This window comes from Eurosta solidaginis, chromosome 5, assembly GCF_040869045.1.
Source record: "Eurosta solidaginis isolate ZX-2024a chromosome 5, ASM4086904v1, whole genome shotgun sequence".
NCBI classification, from domain to species: domain Eukaryota; kingdom Metazoa; phylum Arthropoda; class Insecta; order Diptera; family Tephritidae; genus Eurosta; species Eurosta solidaginis.
Window position 1 is genome coordinate 245,279,139 of NC_090323.1, and position 25,887 is coordinate 245,305,025.

Here is a 25,887-nt window from a genome sequence, read left to right on the forward strand (position 1 = left end):
GTATCCTCACTCAAAGTACCGATATATTTTTTATTTCGTATTTATCGAATGTTTCGCTTAAGTATGTACATCTCTTCATTATATATGTGTTACACATTTTTTTATTGATCAGCTCCATTCATGAAAGGTATAAAGTTTTCTTCCGAAGACAGTCCCGTCCTTATTTATTTTTATTTTCAGAGATGACAGTAAAATTTTTTTAAAACTGTTATTATGCGACCGAAATAGGTTTCGGGAATGGTTAGTCTCTCTTCCGCTCTGTTAGAATATTATTTTGTTATTCCTCAAAGTCTACACTAGAAAATTCAATATATCGTTCTAATCGTATATTTTTTGGGTCATGGGGATACTGTTCCTAGCACCCATTTTAAATCATTGCTGGAATGTTCTGGTGTTATCTGCTTGCTACCAAAACGTTATCGATATGTTATAAAAAATATCGATATGTTATCGAAAAAGTATCGAACACTTGAGAATTTGTTATTGAAAAATATCGATATTTTATCGAAAAAGTATCGAACACTTGAGAATTTGTTATTGAAAAATATCGATTTTCCGTCGAAAAAATATCGATTTGTTATCGAAAAGTTATTAATTCTTTATGGAAAAAATACCGATTTCTTATCGCAAAGTTACAACAACTCTGTAAGCTGATATATATGTACGTCTTAACAGAACGTGAATCGCTCACTGACCTTTTTATTTAATTTGCTTGCAAGACGGTCGTTCTCTATGAAAATCTGAAAGCGGTAACAGCATTTAGCAGTGGTGGTCATCAAATAACTGATTGAATTGAAAATATCGGTTTCGGAAACGGATATTTGTGATCTCTGTTTTTTGAATGATTTGGCCAAAGATTTCCCTCAGTGCACAATCACGTGCTATCTTGCATAAAAAAAAAATAAAAGTAAGGCGCGATAACCTCCGAAGAGATTTTAGGCCGAGCTTCTCTTAAAATTTGCGTCTTTCTCCTTTTTAATTTTTCATACAAATTTGCGGGATGGGACCTACTTTGTTTATGCCGACTCCGAACGGCATCTGCAAGGCAAATGAGTTTTCACTGAGAGTTTTTCATGGCAGAAATACACTCGGAGTGCTTGCCAAACACTGCCGAGGGACGATGCCGCTTAGAAAAATTGTCTGCTAATTGAAAAACTTTGTTTATAAAATTTTTATGTTGCTTTGCCCGGGAAGCAAACCCAAGATCTTCGTGTGGTATGCGGCGGCTAACTTGCATAGACAATAAAAAATTAAATATCATATCAAAGTATAAACAACAAAAGTACACAAAAGTATCCATCAAAACGTTGTACGTACATACATACTTTTATATTTTTCTCAAATACATATTTGCTGTTGTTTTTGCGCCTGCCATCATTAGCTGTCGTCTAGTGAAAGTGTTGATGATGATTAAATTTGGCTGCAAGCCTAAGGAATTTCGAGCTAATAAATGCTACCAAAATAAAGATAAAAACAATGACGTATTTAAATTAGCTACATTGTTTATTATTTAAAAAAATTTTACACTTTTTTCGAAAAGACACTCTAGAAGAAAATCGGAGAACGGTGGAAGTGATTGTTTTTACTTTCTTTTATATTGGGTCCGTGCTTGTTCGTAATTTTTAATACACAACTAGAAGACCCGGCAGACGTTGTCCTGCCCTAAATTTGGCCTAGCTGCTAAGCTTCTTCCGTCTGACTCTGCCCTCCCCGCACTTCACTTTTTCCTAATCCTTTTATTCACTCCTCCCTCCGTCTTTTTCACTTCATCTATCTCCATCTTCGTCACATTCTATCTCTTTCCCAATCTCCTTCTCTTTCTCTCAATTTCTTCTCATTCTTCTGCATCCCTTATTGCCTATCCCAGAGGGTGGTATGTATTTTATTCCAGTTCCAGTCCCAGTCCCACTCCGAGTCTCAGTCCCATTCCTAGTCATAATCTCAGTCCCAGTCCGTCTCTGGATAATATATTACTCTGTACTAAAGCACTCATCAACAGCTTTCATTTGATATCCATATTCTATAAACACACTCTAGGGGTACTCGGGTCCACGTTTCGGCCTAAATCTCGAAACCCTGTACGTCGATCGCAACTTGTGTGAAAGTTTGAACAAAATCGACCGACGCATCTCTACAAACACCGCGACTAACTAACACACATTTAGCCTTTCTTTTTATATATATAAATTTTTATTTTTCACACTTCACTATAATATTAAAACTAAATAAATAATAATATTTTTTTTTGATAAGCACGTCGTTTAGTTAAACACCAACCAATTACACGGAAGTATATCCGCACCTCTGAAAATGTGAGTGCCGGTGCGTATACGTAAGATTTTATTATTACGTATAACATATAAAAAAATTGCAATAAAATAATATTGCGACTATAAACTGAGATATAACCTATCCTATGTTTCAAGTTAGATCAAATTACACACGGGGTGTAAAACAAATTCAAAATCGGTTCAGTAGTTTAGGAGTCCAATTGCGCCAAACATAGTGATTTTTATATATTAAGATATCGGAGACATTCAAGAAGGATCCAGAAATACAAAGAAACATTTGAGAGAATTCATTTAGGCCGAACCGTACATCTAGACCGATTCGTTTGGGCGAAATCCAAAGGAGATCTGAGTTGCACATGATTCATCAAGTAGGATATACGTACACGAAGACTTAAGGCCCACTACGGGCATACTAACTGGACACTACCTTCTGGCATCACATGCTCATAAAATAGCCCCAGTTAGTAACAGTAGATGTAGGGTACGGGTGCGGTTGTCCACGTGCTGTGCTTGCGACCGATTTTTAAGTAACTTTTCATTAGAATGATACAGGACCGGTTTACTCTATAAGCCCATGATGTATAACATCGAAACATTTAGCCCAAAGGCGACGACATCAGGAATGCGGCGATATTTATATTTTACTCCTTGACTTACTTTTTCCTATTGTACAAAAATATGCATAAGCTAACATTCATAGATTCGTCTAAGAATATATGTCTTATATTTACTATAATTACAATTTGTACGCCGTAACGAATGTGGCACTTTTCCACATTTCACACCTGAAAATGCTTTCATAGCTCGTAAACTATTTCAACGAACAACTTTTGTAACAATGTGTAAATGTAAAAATTTTAATGGATCTATACACGTAAATTAAAGTGTCCCAAAAATAACAATATCTGTTTTTTTCTTAATTTTTTTGTATGGTTGCAAAAGTTATCTATATCAGTGGTAGGCAAAATTTAAAATGTAAGTGTATTAGTGCAAGTGAAAACTGTTGCCTTCTAAATGCTCAACGTTCGAAAAAAGGACTTCTTCCTTCAGTAATTTCTTATGGAAATAAAGCGCAGTTCATTGCCGGCCAAAAGTGAGAAAACTATTCGCGAAGTGAACATGCACAAGCTGTTTTGGGCGTGATTATGGACCAGCACCTCGAAGACAAAACGCAAGTATTTTGCTGTGATACCACAGATTCAAATACTGGACTTATCAATAGTGCTAGTTTGCTTCTTGAACAAAAACTTAATGCAGAGCTTTTATTTTGTGCTTGTCGCTATCATGTCTATAAATTGGATAAAAAAAATGTAATCGAAGCGAAATTCTGTCACGCGAGCACAAGTCCCGAAAGTCCATATTTCAAAAAGGTGGGAGATAACTGAAAATTGTCGACCCTGATAAAATACAGAGCTATAAAAAAACTTCATTCGTGTCCCACTTTTGCCGAAATTTTTGACTTTGTACACTTTTATATAACTGAACTGACCAAAGTAGCAACCAGAGATAGCGAGTTGAGAGAGCTTTCAGTGAAATATGTTTAGGCGGAGATTCAGGGCGAAAATTTAAAATTCGACTTCGAGATGCCATGCACAACGCACGATGGATGGCGATAGCGGCCTGATTGGCGATAATGTGGACCTGAAGGCTAAAGCAAAAATGGCTGCAAATTTAAACAGTGAAAGTACATCCCCCTATAGCAAATTTTATATTTCATCGCAAGAAGAACTTTGTGGTTCCTTACACGGTGAGTTTGATGAGCAAATCTATAAGTCTTTGCTTTTTTGTTTGTTCCAGAAAAATTCATATCTTATTTTATTTCGATCAAAGCATGTCCTTTTTTCGAACGTTTTAAGATTGATAAAGGTTTTCTTTATAAATTTTCATGAACATGAAAGAAGGAACAGAAACAATATTTATTACGTGCTGTACAGAAGCATCGTAAGATTTACCCCCGACAGTAAAAAGAAAACTTGGAAAAAAAATATTCAAAGAATAATATTGTAGCGAATTTTAGCATAACTATGTTGTTAGTAAATAAAGACACAACAACAGCAAAGCAAGCGCCACTATTGTTTACGCGAACACATCAACTTAATCATCATTTACACACATATATGGAAGTCGACGAGATGTACATGCACACACATATCAAGCAGCTCGGCGAAGAGATCTCTCACACACACAGATGTAGTCATTAGCCGAAGTAGTAACTCACACATACACACGCATATAGCTGGAAACGTCTAGACCTTTGGAGAAATATGCGTACAAGGTAACAAAGAGTATAAAAGCAGTGCAATCTGAGGAATGACTAATCAGTTTTGATTTAAAAACGCTATTGGTTGTGAAGTACTACTCCCAAAGTAATCTAAATAAAGTCTGAATATTGGAGTGATTTATTCAACAGTCGTAGTAGCGATTCGAATGTTAGTATATGGTGCATAAATATCAGAAATCCCCAGAATTAGTTAAAATATAAAAAAACTTAAATATAAAGTCAAGTCAAGTCGGCACGGGTTATTCATATCCGAATACAATACTATTTTTATATGAGCTTTTGAGATTGTACAGAAAAATAAAAAGAAAATAAAAGGAGTTGACTTATCGATATATAGTCAATTAATTGCGCCTTTATATTTTTATTTCTCATAAATATTTTTACAATTTCTATGTAAAAATTTTAAAATAAAAGTTCAGGAAGAATATGTCTTTATATAAACACACACACAGAGAATTTGTTCCCTTCTGTTCCTTTGTCACGGCCTCTTAATCTATTTGTGAAATTTCACGTTTGTAGCTGAATGAAAATTTACTTAAAAATCGATTTCAAAATTCCAAATTTTTAAATTTGTGTCTAATTATTTCGATCCGTGCTCCACCTATCGGATTTATTTTTCCCTTTTGTTGCATTGTCCCGGTGTCTTACCCTATCTGTGAAGTTTAACTTTTGTAGCTCAAAGAGAAATTACTAAAAATCGATTGCAAGATTTGTATTGAAAATGCGGACAAACATTCAACCGACCTAATATAAAGGAAATGTAATAGAGGGTATTCGTATTTAACTTCACTTGTAAAAGAATGTTTCTTATGCCATGTTTGATAACATTAATTAAGAAATTTTTAAAATTAATGCTCATGACAAGGTCACAACATCTCATTAAAAGTTGTATGTATATTAACGGAAATATTTTGAGCATCAGCCTAACAATTAAAATTTTAAAAATTTCTGAACACTCAATAGCCTTTTGGTGCTGACATTGTAAATTTTGTTTTTCTCTTGATATATGTATATCTACGTTTACTCTGTCATAGTCAAGGTTGTCAAAAGAAACGCCTTCTTTTCGTGTGTTTTAAAACTATTATTCCAAATGCTATTTCACTTAATCACTCAATACTAAATAAATCTAAAATCAATATTTGTAGCTTCAATAGAATATAGAAAAATATTAGAACTATGCGTAGTTATGCATGTAAATATGTATGCGTCATATGAAAATGCACAGTGTACAATTTGGTACATCTAATGGACAAAAAAAAAACTAAACAACGAAAAGAGCTCTTAAAATTGTTGACTTCTATGATGAGTTTCAGCGGAGCTTCTTGCTCGAATTCTTGTTCTCGTGTTCTTTGTATACTCTCCTCAAATGTTTGATCATTCGTTAAGTGTACACAACATACATTTATAAATTTCCCCTACAAAAAATTGTGCGATTATTCCGTAGAGAGACTGGACTCCCATTGATCTCTTTTGCGTCCATTCAGGCACAATTGATCCCCTTTAGTCCCTTTCGCATACAGCTGGTATTAGTCATTTTTAAATCTATGTAGCCCATTTTAAGAAATATTTAAAAAAAACGGCAATGAAAAGAGTAAAATAAACAAGTAAGGACGGGACTTACTTTTCATGAATGGGGCTGAACAATAATCTTATCCCGTTCGTAATCTCCAAATAATCAGATGTATAAGATAAGAAAAATATAGTGAACAAATGTACATACCTAAACGATTTTTAAGATAAATATAAAATAAAAAATGGCAAAAACTCCCTTATCTGAACGATCGGGTGTATGGGATATATATTATATATAGCTCCGATCGAAGTGATTTTTAAAGGAAATCTTGTATGATGTATTAGAATATATATCACCAAGCTTCACGTTTTTATATTGGAAACTAAGGGACGTATGGCCTAAAATCTTTCTATCTGAACGATCGGTTGTATGGGATAGGAATATACTATATACATATAGCTCCGATCAAAGTGATTTTTTCAGGAAATCTTCTATTATATATTAGAATAAATATCGCCAAGTTTAACGTTTTTATATTGTAAATTAAGGGAGAAATGGCTAAAAATCTTGCTATCTGAACGATCGGTTGTATGAGATATATATTATATATAGCGCCGATCGAAATGATTTTTTCATGAAATCTTCTATGATATATTAGAATAAATTTCACCATGTTTAACGTTTTTATATTGGAAAATAAGGGGAAATTGCCAAAAATCTTTCTATCTGAACGATCGGTTGTATGGGATATATACTATATATAGCTCCGATCCAAGTGATTTTTTCTGAAAATCTTCTATGATATATTAAAATATATATAACCGAGTTTCACGTTTATACTTTCTAAAATGCGGCAGGAATGACCAAAATCGTCTTATCTTAACGATCGGTTGTATGGGAAATGTATGTTATAGTGGTCCGCTCCTACCAGATTCGGATCTATTATAATAAAAAAATACATCCTTGTGCCAAATTACATTGAGATATCTCAAAATATGAGGGACTAGTTTGCGTTCAAACAGACAGACGAGCGGACGTGGATATAGCCATCAGTTCGTCGCCCTGATCAATTCGGTATACTTAATGGTGAGTCTATCTTCTATATTTCTCAACGTTACAAACATCGGACCAAAGTTAATATACCATTTCATGTTCATGAAAGGTATAAAAAGGTTACAGATGATTGATTGGAATACTTTAAGAAAAATGCGGAGCCTTACACCGAAACTAAATTACTAGGACTTAACGACTGTGCCTTAGAGTTAAATTTTCGGAGAATATTTGCTATTTCTTTTTGAAAAGGGGGCAAACAACTTACATCAAATAGATTTGGTGGTTTGGCATACCCTTCGATTATGTTTCTGCCATGAAAAATGCGGCTGGACCCTATTTGATTCCTTATTCAAATGAAAAGGGACTAGCCTTCATATGTCCCCATATGGGTACAAAGGGGTTTGGTTAAAAATGGGTACAATTAGTCTCTCCGTAGGACATGTTCAAAGAAAAGGGAACAGTTCAACCCATACAAAGGGATCAAAACTAGCATTGGTCGCATACTCCTTTGCGACTCTTCCCGAATTCATCCTAGACTAATCGCATTTTTTGCAGGGTCGTTACACTAAGCTCACCACTACAAAAACATATTTATTCCCACCACAGAAAAATTCACCGATGTTATGCAGTTAAGACAACGTTAAACAGAATTTTGCAAAAACTGCCACAAGCTACAAATTTCAAACCAAGTCAATCACTGTGCACCGACCACCGGCCACCGGTGCGTATGACTGATTGCCACACGAGACCACTGTCTCATTGAAGGGCTTTTAAAATGTGCACATTTTTCTTTTGTTAAACGGTTTTATTTAGCTGGAGTTGACAGGCAGGCCGTTGTGAACGAATCTTGTAATTGAAATTTAAGTAACTTCCCGATAAGCTACAAGCTTGAAACTTGGAATATAGTTCAGAACCCGATGACAATGCAATAATAAGAAAAAAATCGCCGCTAGGTGGCGCAAGGATCGAGATATTCGCAAAATTCGCATTTGTGGTCTGATTTGGCTTATATTTGGAACACATAATACATGCAAGAATAGAAATCGACCTGTAAAAACCAAATCGCCGCTAGGTGGCGCATGGATCGATATATTCGCAAAATTCGCATTTGGGGTCCGATTTGGCTCATATTTGGAACACATAATACATGCAAGAATAGAAATCGACCTGTGAAAAAAAATCGCCGCTAGGTGGCGCAAGGATGGAGATATTCACAAAAATCGTATTTGTGGTCTGATTTGATTTGGTCCATATTTGGAACACATAATACATACATGAATAGAAAGCGACCTATGATGCCCGATTTGGCTCATATTTGGAACAAATATTGCACACAGTCCAGTAGAAATGACATCAAAATATTTTGGAGTTGGAGGAGGGACAGCATACGTGGCGCAGAGTCGAGTAAAGTCTTTGGAAGGATTATGTGTTGAGGACTTAGCTTGTAACAAATTGTCAGGAAAGAGTCCTTCTAATAAGGAGTAACTAAATGAACTAAATAGAATGAGAAATAATAGGCAATTAAATAAAGACTAAAAACTTGAAAATAATATAATTAAAAAAAAATGTTTAAGTTAAACGGTTTTATTGAAAACAATACTTACATGAAATAATAATAATACGAAAAGCTAGAAAATAATTAAGTAGGTCCTAGGTACTAGTCATCACACTCCTTATCAATCTAGGGTGTTGATCAGACAATTAAATAAAAGCGTTGGACGCGTCATATTTCTATTGATAGTCATAAGTAAAACCAATTGAACCTTAATCAGGTTATGCTATGCCTCACATTTTAGAAATTTCACGCGCCCAACGCTTTTATTTAATTGTCTGATCAACGCCCTAGATTGATAAGGAGTGTGATGACTAGTACCTAGGACCTACCTAATTATTTTCTAGCTTTTCGTATTATTATTATTTCATGTGAGTATTGTTTTCAATAAAACCGTTTAACTGAAAAAATTTTTTTTAATTATTTTAATTTTAAGAAAACTTGGTTTTCCCTCGTACAGCGATGTACATACCAAATACAAACTTGCATACGTACATATATAATGGAATTGAGTGTCATTGTTGGTATTTTTATACTCAGTTGAGCAGAGCGCACAGAGTATATTAACATTGATTGGATAACGGTTGGTTGTACAGGTATAAAGGAATCGAGATAGATATAGACTTCCATATATCAAAATCATCAGTATCGAAAAAAATTTGATTGAGCCATGTCCGTCCGTCTGTCCGTTAACACGATAACTTGAGAAAATTTTGAGATATCAGACTATACCCACGCCCACTTTTTCGATATCGAAAATTTCGAAAAATCGAAAAAGTGCGATACTTCATTACCAAAGTGGGATAAACCGATGAAACTTGGTAGATGGGTTGAACTTATGACGCAGAATCGAAAATTAGTAAAATTTTGGACAAATGGCGTGGCACCGCCCACTTTTAAAAGAAGGTAATTTCAAAGTTTTGCAAGCTGTAATTTAGCAGTCGTTGAAGATATCATGACGAAATTTGGCATGAACATTACTCCTATCACTATATGTGTGCTATAAAAATTACCACAATCTGATGAAGAACACGCCCACTTTAAAAAAAAAAAATTTAAAGTCAAATTGTAAGAAAAAATTCAAAATCTTTACAGTATATAAGTAAATTATATCAACATTCAACTCCAGTAATGATATAGTGCAACAAAATACAAAAATAAAAGAAAATTTCAAAATGGGCGTGTCTCCGCCCTTTTTCATTTAATTTGTCTAGAATACTTTTAATGCCATAAGTCGAACAAAAATTTACCAATCCTTATGAAATTTGGTAAGGGTAAAGCTTCTGTGGCGATAACAGTTTTCTGTGAAAATGGGCGAAATCTTTTGAAGCCACGCCCAGTTTTTATACACAGTCTTCAGTCTGACCTTGCGCTCGGCCGTTAACACGATAATTTGAGCAAAAATCGATATATCTTTACTAAATTTAGTTCCCGTACTTATCTGAACTCACTTTATCTTGGTCTTGAAAGTGGGCGAAATCCGACTATGACCACGCCCAATTTTTCGATATCGAAATTTCGAAAAATGAAAAAAAATTCATAATTCTATGCCAAATACGAAAAAAAGGGATGAAACATGTTGATTGGATTGGTTTATTGACGCCTTAACATATACAACTAAGGGCCACTCCCTTTCAAAACCTTCACTAATACCTTTAGTTTCATACCCATATCGTACAAACACATTCTAGAGTCACCCCTGGTCCACCTTTATGGCGATATCCTGAAATGGCGTCCACCTATAAAACTATGGCCCACTCCCTTTTAAAATACTCTTTAATACCTTCCATTTGAAACCGATGTCATACAAACACATTCCAGAGTTACCCTAGGTTAATTTTGCTAAATGGTGATTTTCCCTTATTTTGTCTCCAAAGCTCTCAGCTGAGTATGTAATGTTCGGTTACACCCAAACTTAGCCTTCCTTACTTGTTGTAAATTCTTTTATTCAATTTATTTGTTTTTCAACGATACGAGTAGCAAATGAATGAACATCACCATGATTTTCAAGATATCTGTTAATAGATTATTTCTGTCTAATATATTTTGTTTTTGTAATAGGGTTGAAAGTGTAAGCACATACGTACATATATAACCAGACAACCTGATAAACAAGCCTACGTAAGTAGCCCAATTGATTATTTTTCCAAAACTACTCGGGCATTTTGTAGTCGTTGGTTTGTAAACTCTGCAGACCAAGAGTTACTATGTAATTTTGTTCGAATAACGGTAACACGTAACGTGCTCAAGGTATACTAAAGTGCTCAAGGTGAAAAGGGAAATTTACTTATGGCATATTCTTTTCTCGAAAAAGTGTTACCATCATGCTGCACTCTTAAATTCTAACTTTTTACCTAGGCGAGATGACGCTATGCAAAAAGGCTGAGTTTGTAGGTAATGGTATCCCTTTCCTTATTCAAGGGAAAATATTATATGACTGCAACACGCAAACTTACAAAGGGGTGCTGCTGTTAAAGGTGTAAGTTGGACATTACAATTGAAAAGATGGAACCCAGGAAATTATTAACAAATTCTGTGTGGATTAGGGCTAGGGCCTTTTTTTACTTATCTGGCGTTGGCAGATGCCAAACCTAATCACAGTCGGTACTATGTTTATTTATCCCTTTTGGGGACGGGGCTAGATCAAACAGTTGTTTGCGCTCGGATGTCCGGGTATGTGGCAATTCAGCAAAAAATGTCTGTTCAGTATTTCATTATGCTCCTTTATGTTGAGCTCTTTTCACTCACTATGTGCATGATGCTCAGGGTCATAGGAAGACATACCCTAGCAGTTCTGAGTGCAGTATTTTTCCAGGCCTGTCACATTTTCCAGTGTATGTTTTTCACGTCACACAACTCAAGTGAAGACTCGTAGCATATGAGCGTCCGGCCAACTGCTTTGTTAGTTGCTAGCAGCGTTTCTTTATCTTTTCTCCCAAGAGCTGCTAGCAAGCAACTTGAGGATTTTGTTGCAGCTTTGTGGTTTAGATACAATTTCGAAAGCATGTACCTTGGCGTAAGGGTGTTATCGCACATTACCCTCAAGATTTTTTAATGACCAACAGTCGGTAGCTCATGCTATCGAATGACCATCGAACAGAGTGACCAGAGATATGATCGACTCGCCTTTATTTTTTAAGTGAATGGCATAGTCATCTTCTTATAGAGCGTCATCATTAAACCATAATAAAAAAGTCCAAAGTATGATTGGGGTAGCAACTAGGAAAACTTTTTTAAATATATAAATACAGACATATATTTGTATGAGAAATATGCGCATATAAAACCCTGCAAAAATGCGATTAGTCTAGGATGAATCCGGGATGAGTCGCAAAATGAGTATGCGACCAATGCCAGTTCTGATCTTTTTGTATGATTTGAACTTTTCCCTACGAAGAGACTAATTGTACCCATTTATACCCGAAAGGGATCGATAGGACCAACCCTTTATACCAATATGTGGACATATGAAGACTAGTCCCTTATCGGTACAATAAGGCCTCAAATAGGGACCAGTCGCATCTTTCATGGTAGAAACACAATCGGCGGCCGCCGGTGGTATGATGGTAGCGTGCTCCGCCTACAACACCGAAGATCCTGAGTTCACGCCCCGGACAAAGAAACATAAAAATTTTAGAAACAGGTAAGACAGTGTTTGGCAAGCACTTCGGGTGTATTCCTGCCAGGAAAAGCTCTCAGTGAAAACTCATCTGCCTTGCAAATTCCGTTCGGAGTCGGCACAAAACAAGTAGGTACCGTCCCGCCAATTTGAAGGAAAAATTAAAAGGAGTACGAAGCAAATTGGAAAAGAAGCTCGGCCTAAATTCTCTTCGGAGGCTATCGCGCCTTACATTTATTAAACGGTTTTATTTAGCTTGACGTGACAGGCCGGCCAGCCTGCCGCATGGCCGTTGTAAACGAATTTTGTAATTAAAATTTAAGTAACTTACCGATAAGCTACAAGCGTGAAACTTGGAATATAGTTCAGAACCCAATGACAATGCAATAATAATAAGGAAAAAATTCCGATAAGTAGCGCATGGATCGAGATATTCAAAAAAATCGTATTTGTGGTCCGATTTGGCTCATATTTGGAACACATAATACATACATGAATAGAAAACGTTCTGTAAAAAAATCGCCGCTAGGTGGCGCAAGGATCGAGATATTCGCAAAATTCGCATTTGTGGTCCGATTTGGCTCATATTTGCAACACATAATACATTCAAGAATAGAAATCGACCTGTAAAAAAAATCGCCGCTAGGTGGCGCATGGATCGAGATATTGGCAAAATTTGCATTTGGGGTCCGATTTGGCTCATATTTGGAACACATAATACATGCAAGAATGGAAATCGACCTGTAAAAAAAATCGCCGCTAGGTGGCGCAAGGATCGAGATATTCACAAAAATCGTACTTGTGGTCCGATTTGGTCCATATTTGGAACACATAATACATACATGAATAGAAAGCAACCTATGATGTCCGATTTGGTTCATAGTTGGAACACATAATACAGACATGAATAGAAAGCGACCTATGATGTGCGATTTGGCTCATATTTGGAACATATAATGCATACATGTATAGAGATCGGTCTGTTAAAAGAACCGCCGATAGGTGGCCAAAGGGTTGAGATATTCAAATAAAGTCGTATTTGTGGTCCGAATTGGTCCATATTTGGAACACATAATACATACATTAATAGAAATCGGCCTATAATGTCCGATTTGGCTCACATTTGGAACACGTAATACATAGATGAATAGAAGGCGACCTACGAAAAAGCGCCGCTAGGTGGCGCACGGATCGAGATATTCACAAATAACCGTATTTGTGGTCCAATTTGGCTCATATTTGGAACACATAATATATACATGAATAGAAAATAGCCTGTGAAAAAATCGCCGCTAGGTGGCGCAAGGATCGAGATATTTAAAAAATCGTATCTGTGGTCCGATTTGGTTCATATTTGGAACACATAATACACACATGAATAGAAAGCGACCTATGATCTCCGATTTGGCTCATATTTGGAACAAATATTACAAACAGTCCGGTAGAAGTGACATCAAAATATTTTGGAGTTGGAGGAGGGACAAGCATACGTGGCGCAGAGTCGAGTAAAGTCTTTGGAAGGATTATGTATTGAGGACTTAGCTTGTAACAAATTTTCAGGAAAGAGTCCTTCTAATAAGAAGTAAATAAATGAACTAAATAGAATGAGAAATAATAGGCAACTAAACAAAGACTACAAACTTGAAAATAAAATAATTAAAGAAAAATGTTTAGGTCAAACGGTTTTATTGAGAACAATACTTACATGAAGTAATAATAATACTGAAAAATAGAAAATAATTAGGTAGGTCCCAGGCACTAGTCATCACACAATGTGAAGCGTAGCATAACCTTTTTTTATTTATTAACACAATCGAAAGGTTTGCCAAACCACCAAATCTATTTGATGTAAGTTGTTTGCCCGCTTTTCAAAAAGGAATAAAAGATATTCTCCGAAAATTTAACCCTAACTCCGGCTTAATCGTTAAGTCCTAGTACATAATTTACGTTCGGTATAGTGCTCCGCATTTTTCTTAAATAATTCGCCTCATCTGTAGTCTTTTTTATTTTATTTTTGCATTGCCGTTTTTTTCTTAAATATTTCCTAAAATGGGCTACATTGATTTCAAACTGACTAATCCCAACTGTACCCGAAAGGACTAAATGTGATAAATTATGCCTAAATGTAGACAAAAGAGTGAGTCTTTCCCTCTCTCTCGGGGACCAATCTCTTTGGGGATAAATCGCACGATTTTTTGCAGGAAAATTTTAAAAAATTTAGACGTTCTTAAAGTGCTGTTCACATTTAACGACACACTTTTTCCATCACTACAAAGCCATACATACATACATTTACTCGTAGTAGGTAATTGATGTTGTCATAAATGTCGGTGGTGATTTTTCAGCTCAAATCCTAAGAGTCATAAAGTGTACAGCTGCATCAACAACTCAGTGAGCCGTGAGGAATGCGTTTATTTAGATAAAAACAACAACAAATTAAAATACTAAAAATAGATTTAGTAATTTGCGCTATTCGTAAAACTGGTGCAAGTAAAAATTGAAAGTGCATACAAATGCAGCAGAAGGCCGTGTAAATAAATTTTGTGTATATTCAAATATCGGGTCCTATGTTAGAAAATATCTCTGTCCTCCAGGCAAATACTAGACGCTTTTTAGGACCTATGATACTTGCTGGTTCTAGATCTGATAGCTACATATGACACTTCCAATAGCTTTGGTCTTAGTCTTGCTAGGTCGATGACAAGTTGATATATATTTTTCTCTATATCTATTCTTTCCAAGGATTGCTTACACTCTAACACACTTTTAGATGTTGGGCTATAACTTTAATTGTTGCTTGAAGCTGCTGCAGTTTAAGCTATTTTCCTCTATTGTTTCGACTGCTTCTGCCTGAAAAACGCTATGGTGATTTGGCAGCTTAAAAGATTTGTTTATTTCTGGGTCTGCGAAGTATACCACATATTTCTATAGCATTGAAATATACTCAGATACTATGTTATAGAGAAACAAATCTAAAATCTCAGTCTTTGATGTATGTATAAACATCTTTTCTCACGGTGTGGAGGAATCCAAAATGTAAACGTTAGGAAAGTGTAGGAGCAAGCGTAGTTTTTGGAATTGGTGTAACATAGGGGAAAACAGAATGTAGCTTAGGTGCAGTCAATACATTCTAGCATAATTTGGAATCATTGTACTTAATGGAGTGGATATGAGAGAAATCAGACAGCAAATTATGGCAAGGCAAGGCAAGGAGTGCCTTTGGAGTGGAAATTAAAGGAAATACAATAAAGGGATATGAATGGAATGTAGGGGAAAAGAAAAGATAGAAAAGGAAAGGAAATTAAAGGAATGAAAGTAGGGAAAGGAAAGGAACAAAAGAAAAGGAAAGTGAAGGGAAAGTGCGGATAGGAGAGGAAATATTTGTTATAGGCGTGTAATCGACGAGGTATTGAAGAGTTATCAATCGAAGTGCTATGCATTTGCTATCGATAACAAAAGTTATTAATGAATTACGATTTTTTTCTACGAGTTATTTGTTTGCTATCGAGGAAATACCTATCTTTTATGGAAATGTTATCTGTAATTTGTCCAGAAGTTATCGTTTTTTTTTCTAATCTAGAAGCTGATGTTACTGATTTTTTTCGGCGTGTTGTTGAATTTTTATCGAAAATATATCGATTTGTTAACGTAATTTATAGATTTGTTATCGAAATTTACCAAGTTGTTATAAGTTTTCTAACTAAAAATATATATTTTATCGAAAAGTTATCGATTTTTTTTACAGTTATCGAAATACTATCGGCATGAAAAATTTTTTTGTTTCTATCGGCCTACTGATTTGTAAGATTGCGGGCTCGAATCGAGCTCAAGGCCTAAAAATAGTTATTTTATCATTATTATTGTTTCTGCAGCAGATGTTGCAGTGCTACTGATTTGTTTTCGGCGTGTTATTGAATTTTTATTGAAAATGTATCGATTTGTTATCGAAATTTACCGAGATGTTGAAAGTTTGCTAACTAAAAATAATAGATTTCCTATCGATAAATTATCAATTTTTTAACAGTTATCGAAATATTATCGATATTCACAATGTTTGTGTTTATACCTATCGGCCTACTGATTTGTAAGATAGCAAGTTCGAGTCGAACAAACAAGTACAATGTTCACATCGTTCACATCAATTGGCAAGAAATAGGATGGAAGTAGAAATATTGAAGACAAAAAACAGCCAGAGTGATATCTGAATCGTTATAACAGCGACACCTAAACGTTGCCAATGAAGAAATTTAGCAGTTCATGAAATGGATCTATACAATGAGCTAGGGCAGTTGTCTAAATTTTTTCTTTCTTCTTATCTAATAATATTATTATCTTATCTAATAAAAAAAAATTAATTAATTAATAAAAAAAAATTCATTTAAAGAAAAATTTTTCATAATATTAATAATGACAAAATAATTATTGTAAGGCCTTGAGCTCGATTCGAACCGGCGATTATCGATATGTTATCAAGCAGTTATCACTTTTTGTGGAAAAGTCATCGATATGCTAACGGGTTGTTACCGATTTGTTATTAGTGCGTTATCGAAAATTTGTCGAGAGGTTGTAGATAAGTTATCGAAGAGTCATCAATTTTTTATCAACACCTGGGCTAGATCTAGTTAATTTCACGAGTACTTTGTACTCACGCCTGGTTTTCAATTCATGAATTTCCACCTCTATATTAATCGAGAAATGACGTGCCTATCGTTTAACGCATATGAGAATTGGACGAATGCATTTTTTAAAACCGTAATAATTTCTAACTTATTATTACTTAAAACTTTCCAGTCCTGGACGATTTTATAATTTTAAAGATTAGGGTAAGGTCCTAATTTACAACAATGTATTGAACGTTCAATCTCAAGCCTTCAACATAGAAATTAACAGTCAAATAAAATATGATCCCGATTGCAGTCAGATAAGAGACTTTTACTGTGTCATTCCCAAACAATTTGGGTATTCTTTATGGAACGGCGTGGGGGGTTCTAATCATTTCCGGATTATTTCGGTGTAGTTTTGTTGGAACTATTTCGGAATCTTCATGACCGTTTCGGACTTATTTTGGCTTATTTTCGTGATGATTCCGGGAAAGTTGCGGTATCCTTATAGGAGTATATGTATTCTGTGATAATTTCGAGATTTTTTAGGATAATTTTTAAAACAATTTCTATTGAAGCCTTTCCAGGATAATTTCGTGATTTTTATTAGGTTATTTCTGGACTGTGTCAAGATTTTATTCAAAATCATTTTAGAACCATTTCAAAACTGCTTCGGGATTGTTTTCGGGACCATATAAGTACTGTTGGAATGATTTCGGTATTTATTTTGCGATCATTTCCAGATATGTAGTTTTCGGAATCTCTTAGTAGCTATTTCTGTAAACTTAAAGGTAGTTCAACCTTACATTTTAACTTAACTATTTTAACATGTGCACCATGATTTACAATCGCGGGACTAGTTTTCATCGGCTCAATGTTGTTTTTTTTTTTTTTTTGCTTGAATTGATATTTTGTAAGTTGAGGCGCTGAAGATATTTTCGCGACTGAAACCAAATTTTACTGAAATAAAATTATATAATTTTTTGATGATAATCTTAATATATAAAAATCACGTGTCGCTATGTTTAACCGCGATGGACTCCTAAACTACTGAACCGATTTTGAATTTGTTTTGCACCTCGTATGTAGTTCGATCTAACTTTATATATAGGATAGGTTATCTCAGTTTATAGTCGCAATATTAATTTATTGCAATTTTTTTATTTGTTTATACGTAATAATAAAATGTTGCGTATACGCACCGGCACTCACATTTTGAGATGGTGTGGATATATGTACTTCCGAGAAATTGTTGGTGTTTAATTAAACAACGTGCTTATCAATAAAGAATATTATAGCGAATGATATCAAGTATAGCACATCACCAGGCCCGCCGAGAAAGTGGGGGAGAGGATTAGCCCCGGGCCCGGGGTTTCTGAGGGGGCCCGCGATTTAGAGGTACTATGACATTTTTTTTTAATTCAGGAGAGTCTTTAGTTGTTCCATGTGCAATTTTTAAGCCGAATTTCACAAGCAACGAAAATCTGCATTTCGTTTTAATATTATAGTGAAGTGTGAAAAATAAAAATCTATATATATAGAAAGAAAGGCTAAATGTATGTTAGTTGGTCGCCGGTGTTTGAAGAGATGCGTCGGTCGATTTTCTTCAAACTTTCACACAAGTTGTGTAAACCTCACGCGGTGGTTACTACATTTGGTTTGGTTGCGATCGACGTACAGGGTCTCGAAATATAGGCCGAAACGTGGACCCGAGTACCCCTATAATGTATTTTTTTGAATATGGATAACAAAGCTGTTGATGAGTGCTTTAGTATAGGGTAATTTTCATACACCTGTGTGACTAGGGTCTCGAGATATAGGCCAAAACGTGGGTCAGTGAATGCCTAGACAGTGCTTATACAATATGGATATCAAATGAAAGCTGTTGATGAGTGCTTTAGTACAGAGTAATATATTATCCAGAGAGGGACTGGGACTGGGATTAGGACTAGGACTGGGACTGAGACTAGGAGTGGGACTGGGAATGGGACTGAAATAAAATACATACCACCCCCTGGGACAGGCAATAGGGGATGCAGAAAAATGAGAAGAAATTGAGAGAAGAGAAAAAGAGAATGAGAAAGAGATTGAGAAAGAGATAGAATGAGACGAAGATGGAGACAGATGAAGCGAAAAAGGCGGATGGAAGAGTGATGATAGATGATTGATTGATAGAATAGCTGATTCCTGTTGATTTTTGATACGAGACTTGTATTTTATTGCGCAAAATGCGCACGGGTGCGGCTAGTGTAATGATTTTTTTGTGTTTTTAATTTGGATTAGATGCCTCCAATCACAAACGTACGCACAAGTGTACAAAACTGGCATACATACATATCTAAATTTTCTGCTGTATTTCACTTTATTATCTTCATCAATTTTCTCACACAGAAATATACGTAAATTTGGCTTGATATACAAACATCTCAATGTACAAATCAACTATGAGCTCTTAATTGCAATAATTAAAATCACATGGCGCTTAATTAGTATCGTGCTTGGTTGCACACATCTAAGAGATTTTTTCAATTGACTAAAGTCATGCCTTCAGATTTCATACTTTTAAATTTAAAATAACTGAAAGTTTAATTTATTTAAAATCAGCATTGAACAAGACTAATTGTTAGTGCATTCACTAGTTAATTTATAGATTAAACTTTTATATACCTACCGGCTTTGATAGCACAAGATTAGTAACTGTTATTTTTGAATTTTCGACTTAAACCTTTTTACACACACGCCGAATACATCTAAATGTAATACATTTAGCTTGCGTGATATCGATCAGTAAATGACTACCGCTTTTTTGTTTGTTTCAACTGTCGCGCCTTTAATAAATGGCGCCATTTTACCTTAACTGCGAATTTGCCGGAGCTTAACTACAAAGTCTTTCTCATATTGGGGCAGTTCCGCAGTTTGTCAGCATGTAGGTGTGAGAACCCTCAAGCTGACAAGCTACAACAATATACAAGATAATACCCTGTCGGCAAATTCATGTCGGATGTTCGTAAAGATTTCCTGGGAGATTCAATGTAGCCATATCAAATCGTCACCGAGGTACCTTAATGGTAATTGTTAAGGGGACGTATCGGATCTATATACGGGAAAGGGCCACCAACAGAAATAATGGTCAGCCGCTTCATTCTTCTTAAAGCAGGAAGGGTAGTTGGGTTGTCATATTTTTTTGTCTAAGCAACTCCACAAGCTTTTTGCAATCCCCTATATTCATTGAGTATGGGCACAATGCCAGACCTTATCAGAGAGATGGTAGCTTTAGTTTTGCCTTTCGATGCTTACCAGTCTCGACTTTCCAAAATATTCCCAACCGTGGCCCAGATGGCCGAAGGTGAGAGTGCTATAGCTGGTTGTATGTACAGAGTACTTGCTCAGAGCGCATCCTGTACAAATGGTCAGCCTTTTCAATCCAAGGCACTACCGGCAGCCAGAGTGAAGTAAGCGTATTTTTCTAGATTATCCAGCAACTTTCAGTGTCAAACCAATTTCGAGTAGTTCGGGAACTTACCAACAAATTTATTGTATGTTGGCTATCATCATCATCATGATTAGCCGCCTAGGCGATTTTGGCCGTTTCGTAAGAAGTAGTGCCGGCAATATATGTTTCGCTATAACTGACGCCAATTAGGAGCCCCAAAGAAGGTCAATTTTCATCCACCTGCCTTTCCAAGCTCAATGAATGTCTACCCATTTCTCTGCTGCTGTGGTATCGAGTGGAATACTTTCTTGGACGGAGTGTTTTCATTCATTTGTATAACATGACCTAAAAAGCGAAGCCTCTCGGCCTATAATCGATGAAATATCTTCATATCCCTCATACAGCTCATCATTATAGAAAAATATACTCCTGCTTCCTTATTTATTCTTTCACATACACTCCATGGCCTTGAAGATTTTGAATGCCTCTGCCTGGAAATCTGAAACACATCCTCCTGAAGAATAGTAAAGTATTTCACCCTTTTTTTGAGCCATCAATAAAGATTCCAGAAGCCAGGCTCGGATGTCTATATCGCAGCCCCCAGCAATATCCATCTAGGTTCTTCGTTTCCATCCACCGACCGTTCCTTTTTGTTCTGAAGATTGCCTTAAATGTCTCTTCAAGTATAACAACCGAAAGGAACGTAACATACAGGATTTTACCCAAAGGGTTACCAAACAATTTAGAGAAAACTCTCCCGTGCACAGTGATCTTTGTTTGAAATTTGGAATGCCGATTTCTTACGCTATTGATTGAGACTTGGTTTCACCAAACTGCATCCCTGATAATTGGTCTAATCAGAGAGGCGTTGTTCCGTAAGATAGGTCTCGCGATAAGTGCTTTTGAATGTTTCTGCTTGAATTACTCTAAAGTATTTATATTCGAAAGGCTAATTAATGGTAAGATCTTAAGTCTAGGTAGAAGGAGCCCATCTAACTTTCTGCGTCATCTCTAAGTTTCTAAGATCATGTGCTAGTCCTATGAAGTTAGATTCATAAAGTTGCTTATAACTCCAAAGAGGGAAGACTCCTAAGAGGGAAGACTAAGACTAAGAGGGATATATTAATTGGACACAACTTTTTGGTGTCCAATGCTTATAAGTTATAAAAACATACACCGAAAATTTTGGGGAGTTTTATCGGTGCTGATGGTAGATTCGGTACGTTCCGGTAACAAGCACCAATAAAGTGCAAGCCCGACCATCTCGCGAACGATTTAATATAACCAAATTGAAACTTCTTGGATATTCTTGGGGTCGACAGAGCCTCGGCTGATAAAGAAAAAACAGGATTTGGCACGGGTATGTGAGGTTGACAATTGGTTTGGAGAATCTAAAAATTGCTCTGGCAATCCTTTGAAGGGGTTGCGCTTCACAACCCCTTGAATTATTTGGGTATTTTAGTCGCCTTTTACAGCAAGCAAAACTGCCGCGGGTATATTCTTATTCCCCTAATCCGATTGAGGTATATGTTAGGCTTCGTCAGTAAAAGCAGATGCAAGGGGTGCGAGCTGCAGGAAGAAATTGTAGAACACGTTCTGTGTTCTTGTCCTAAGCTCGTCATGTCAATGCTCTAGTTACCAGCCATTAAGCTAGGTCCTACAAAACTTCTAGTATTTGCCAAGTGGACGGAGTTTATCTATGACATAAGTCCTGGTTCCGTTTGGTCGTCAAACATATTCTGGTAACACTATGGACACATTCAGTCAATGTTGACCGGCCAGTTAAACCTAACCTAACCTTGATTCATACTACCGTATCTCAGCTGAGAGTGCATTATGCTCATGTTGTGTTAGGGTTCTGGTGGAACATGTGTTGAGATAGAATGTTACTCAATTGAATTAATTTACAGGACGCTTTTGAAAAAAACTTTCAGGTGTGGTCAAAATATGTAAATCTTAACTTAGAACTTCAAACATGTTAATACAAATTTTTTAAAATTACCTTCCCGTTATCCCCTCGCTATCCACAATTAACTTCTTGTCGTTATTTCTCTTGTCATCAAGTTTCGAAGTATTTCTGCTTTTACTGCCTTTTTGTGAATCATCAACATTTTCTTTATTGCCATCGTCACATGCGTCGGCGATTCCAATGTTAGCTGACTTTAGCAAGCTTTGGATTTCTTCGATGACTTTTAACTTTCCATGCTCCGCTTTTGGCAATGTTACCGTTAAATTTTGCTCATGCAATACTTGCATTGTTAGTTAAGTTTTCGTTTTGTTACTGCTGTAAAGAATTGTCGTAACACAATGCTCTTGTCGTTTGAAATGGGTGCTTTCAATCTTTTTTAAAAAAGTTTTAATTAATTGTCACATGCGAAACTGTCTGTACTTTTCCTGCATTAACCAACAAATTTTTTATAGCTTTTTTGAGTTTTTTTTTTTTTTAATTTGTAATTTACGCTTTTTGGCGCAATATTTTGGATTTGGAAACAAAATTGATAATTTTTTTTAACAAATTGCACTTCCTTCGCTGTCTATGCTTGGCAGTTGACTGAACAGACGACTCCACAAAGCTTAACGAAAACAACTTTTTTACCTCAAATACTCGCATTCATTCACATATCAAACAAAATATATGATAGTACGATATGGCCAATGATTGTGGTGAAATCTTGTGGTTTGCTAATATTGGCAACAAAGGTGAATAGACGAAACGACGAGTCATAACACAATCGTCACACCAGCAATGTAAGTATGTATGTGAGTATTCCACCTCTATTAGCAATGTTTTACATCCCCAACAACATCAGCGGCCAGAGGTGATGCATACAAAAAAGGAACCGGGTTCGGTGAATCGGGGTTTTGAAACCAAAGAGTTTTTCTGAGATTAACTGCAATTTACAGGTTCTTGCGATTGTGGCATTTCGAAAAACCGCCACGTCACAAATTGTAACATAATATATTCAAAGGCTTTTGAGTTTTTTCTTGCGGCCCCGAAAATCTTACAAATCTTAACAATCTTTAGGGGGACTCATTAGATCATATAAATTTATAAAGTGTAATATTATATCCATTTACAATGCTGTTATATGAACCCAACTAGTATTATTCTCGATAAACTTAATTGTCGATCAGCTGTGTTATTGCCAAAAAAAAAACAAAAAAACTTGTGATTATCATACAAATTAGAAACTGACAGATAAAGTGAAAAATCAAAACTAAAACGTCTTTACTAAGATATTCTTGTAAATAGCTTGCTGATGTTAGAATTTCTGATGAAAATGACAGCTGTTATGTTTGCAAGGTTGCATACCTTTGAGTTTAACGCGTTTAGACCATGAAATGTGCGCGTAAATGTATACAAATTGTGTAAATGACTTTTCATACAAAATTTGACAGTTCGTTTACGCACTAGACAAATTTATACGTTTACACACTTTATAAGGCATTTATAAGGTTGAATTATAATCAAACCATTTTCAAAGTGCCATTAATGTATCAGTTTTCGTTAATGAATCATAATTATATTCTATTAATTATATATTTCCTTCTTCGAAATAAATGATATCCAAAAATAGGGATCAATGATAGTCCATCAGAGTCTATACATATCAAAACTGATTAAGCTCAAAGAATTAAGGAAGACGGCGCCTACTTCGCCGGAAGGAATAGGTGGGAAATGATTTAAATCCTCTTGGTGTGAGCAATCGTAGCCAGTTAATCCAACTAAGAAGCGACAGGCGCGCCTTATTGGACGGCCATAGCCGTTTAAACGATTAAGCGCCAGTAAGGTAAGTATTTGATTAACTCAACAGACATATATTTCTACGCACTATTTTTTAATAAAGAAACATAACGAAATTTGCACACGGCGATGTTTACAATATTAACCTGCATAAACACCCGGATTAATTAGGAACCGCATGTCACTACGCCTCACTATGGCGTGAATCAACAGCATTGGTATTTAAAGGTGGCAAAACTACGTCGTTTTATTTTCGGTCAATAGCATTCAAGTGGTTGTGCATGCGTGTGTGTGTGTTTAAGAATTTAAATTCACCATATGTCGCACCAGCCAACAACCACCCACAAGCAGGTCTGCTACATAACCGAATGGTGGAAATTCTTTCATAAATATGTTTTCATTTACACTTGTTTTGATATCTTCTTTTTATACCTTTCATGAACATGAAATGGTATATTAACTTAGGTTCGATGTTTGTAACGTTGAGAAATATAGAAGATAGACTCACCATTAAGTATACCGAATTGATCAGGGCGTCGAACAGAGTTGATATAGCCATGTCCGTCTGTCCGTCCGTCTGTCTGTTTGAACGCAAACTAGTCCCTCAAATTTTGACATATCTCAATGAAATTTGGCACAAGGATGTATTTTTGTATTATATTAGACACTTGTCGGATCCGGTAGGATCGGACCACTATAACATATATCTCCCATACAACCGTTCAGATAAGACGATTTTGGTTATTCCTGCAGAAATTTAGAAAGTATAAACGTGAAACTCGGTGATATATATTCTAATATATCATAGAAGATATCTTGAAAAAATCACTTTGATCGGAGCTATATATAGTTATATCCCATACAACCGATCTTTCAGATAAGGGGGTTTTTTGCCTTTTTTTATTTTATATTTATCTTAAAAAACGTTTAGATATGTACATCTGTTCACTATATATTTCTTATCTTATACATCCGTTTATTTGGAGATTACGAATGGGATAAGATTATTGTTCAGCCCCATTCATGATAAGGCTGTGCCGAAGACGGTCCCGTCTTACTTGTTTCATTTGCATTGTGTTTTCTTTTCTTTTATACATACGTACATATGTATGCACTATTTACAAAGTTTTTTATTTGCTTTTTTAACATGCTTTTGTTCATAATGTTCAAATGTAGAAATTTTCACATATTTGATACTTATTGAGTGCTTTTTCAGGTGTGTTCTAATTTTTGACTTGTTCTTTTGAAATTTTTAGTGCCAAAAATGTTTCAGTTAGCTATGTATTTTTCAAAAAACTGCAATCTTTACGTTATTGCATACAATGTATGATAAATAAAATAAATATAAATGTAAGGCACGATAACCTCCGAAGAGATTTTAGGCCGAGCTTCTTTTCCAATTTGCGTCGTGCTCGTTTTAATTTTTCCTACAAATTGGCGGGACGGGACCTACTTGTTTTATGCCGACTCCGAACGGGATCGGCAAGGCGGATGAGATTTCACTGAGCGCTTTTCATGGCAGAAGTCTCGGAGTGCTTGCCAATAACCGCAAATGCAACTTTGATGTCGCTTTGCCCGGGTGTGAACCCAGGATCTTCGGTGTGGTAGGCGGAGCACGCTACCATCACACAACGGCGACCGCCGTGTATAAGTTTATTAAAATTTGCATTTTAAAATTTTAATGCATCCATACATTTTATACTTTTATACTGAAAGAGTTGAGTTAATCAAAATTTGTTTGAATATAATAATTGAATAAAACTAAAAAAGCATTTTTGGAAATTTTTTTAAAAATTCTA

General features: G+C 35.6%; 1 protein-coding gene across 1 annotated transcript in view; it reads right to left on the bottom strand.

The window, feature by feature from the left end:
- The window catches only part of LOC137253036 (dual specificity protein phosphatase 18), a 30,443-nt gene extending 7,544 nt beyond the window's left edge, over positions 1–22,899 (bottom strand). Inside the window, exon 1 of the mRNA XM_067789298.1 lies at positions 22,346–22,899. Coding sequence (XP_067645399.1) covers positions 22,346–22,599 — 254 coding nt within the window. The 5' untranslated portion in view covers positions 22,600–22,899. The remainder of the gene's footprint in view (positions 1–22,345) is intronic.
- Between the last annotated feature and the right edge of the window lie 2,988 nt (positions 22,900–25,887).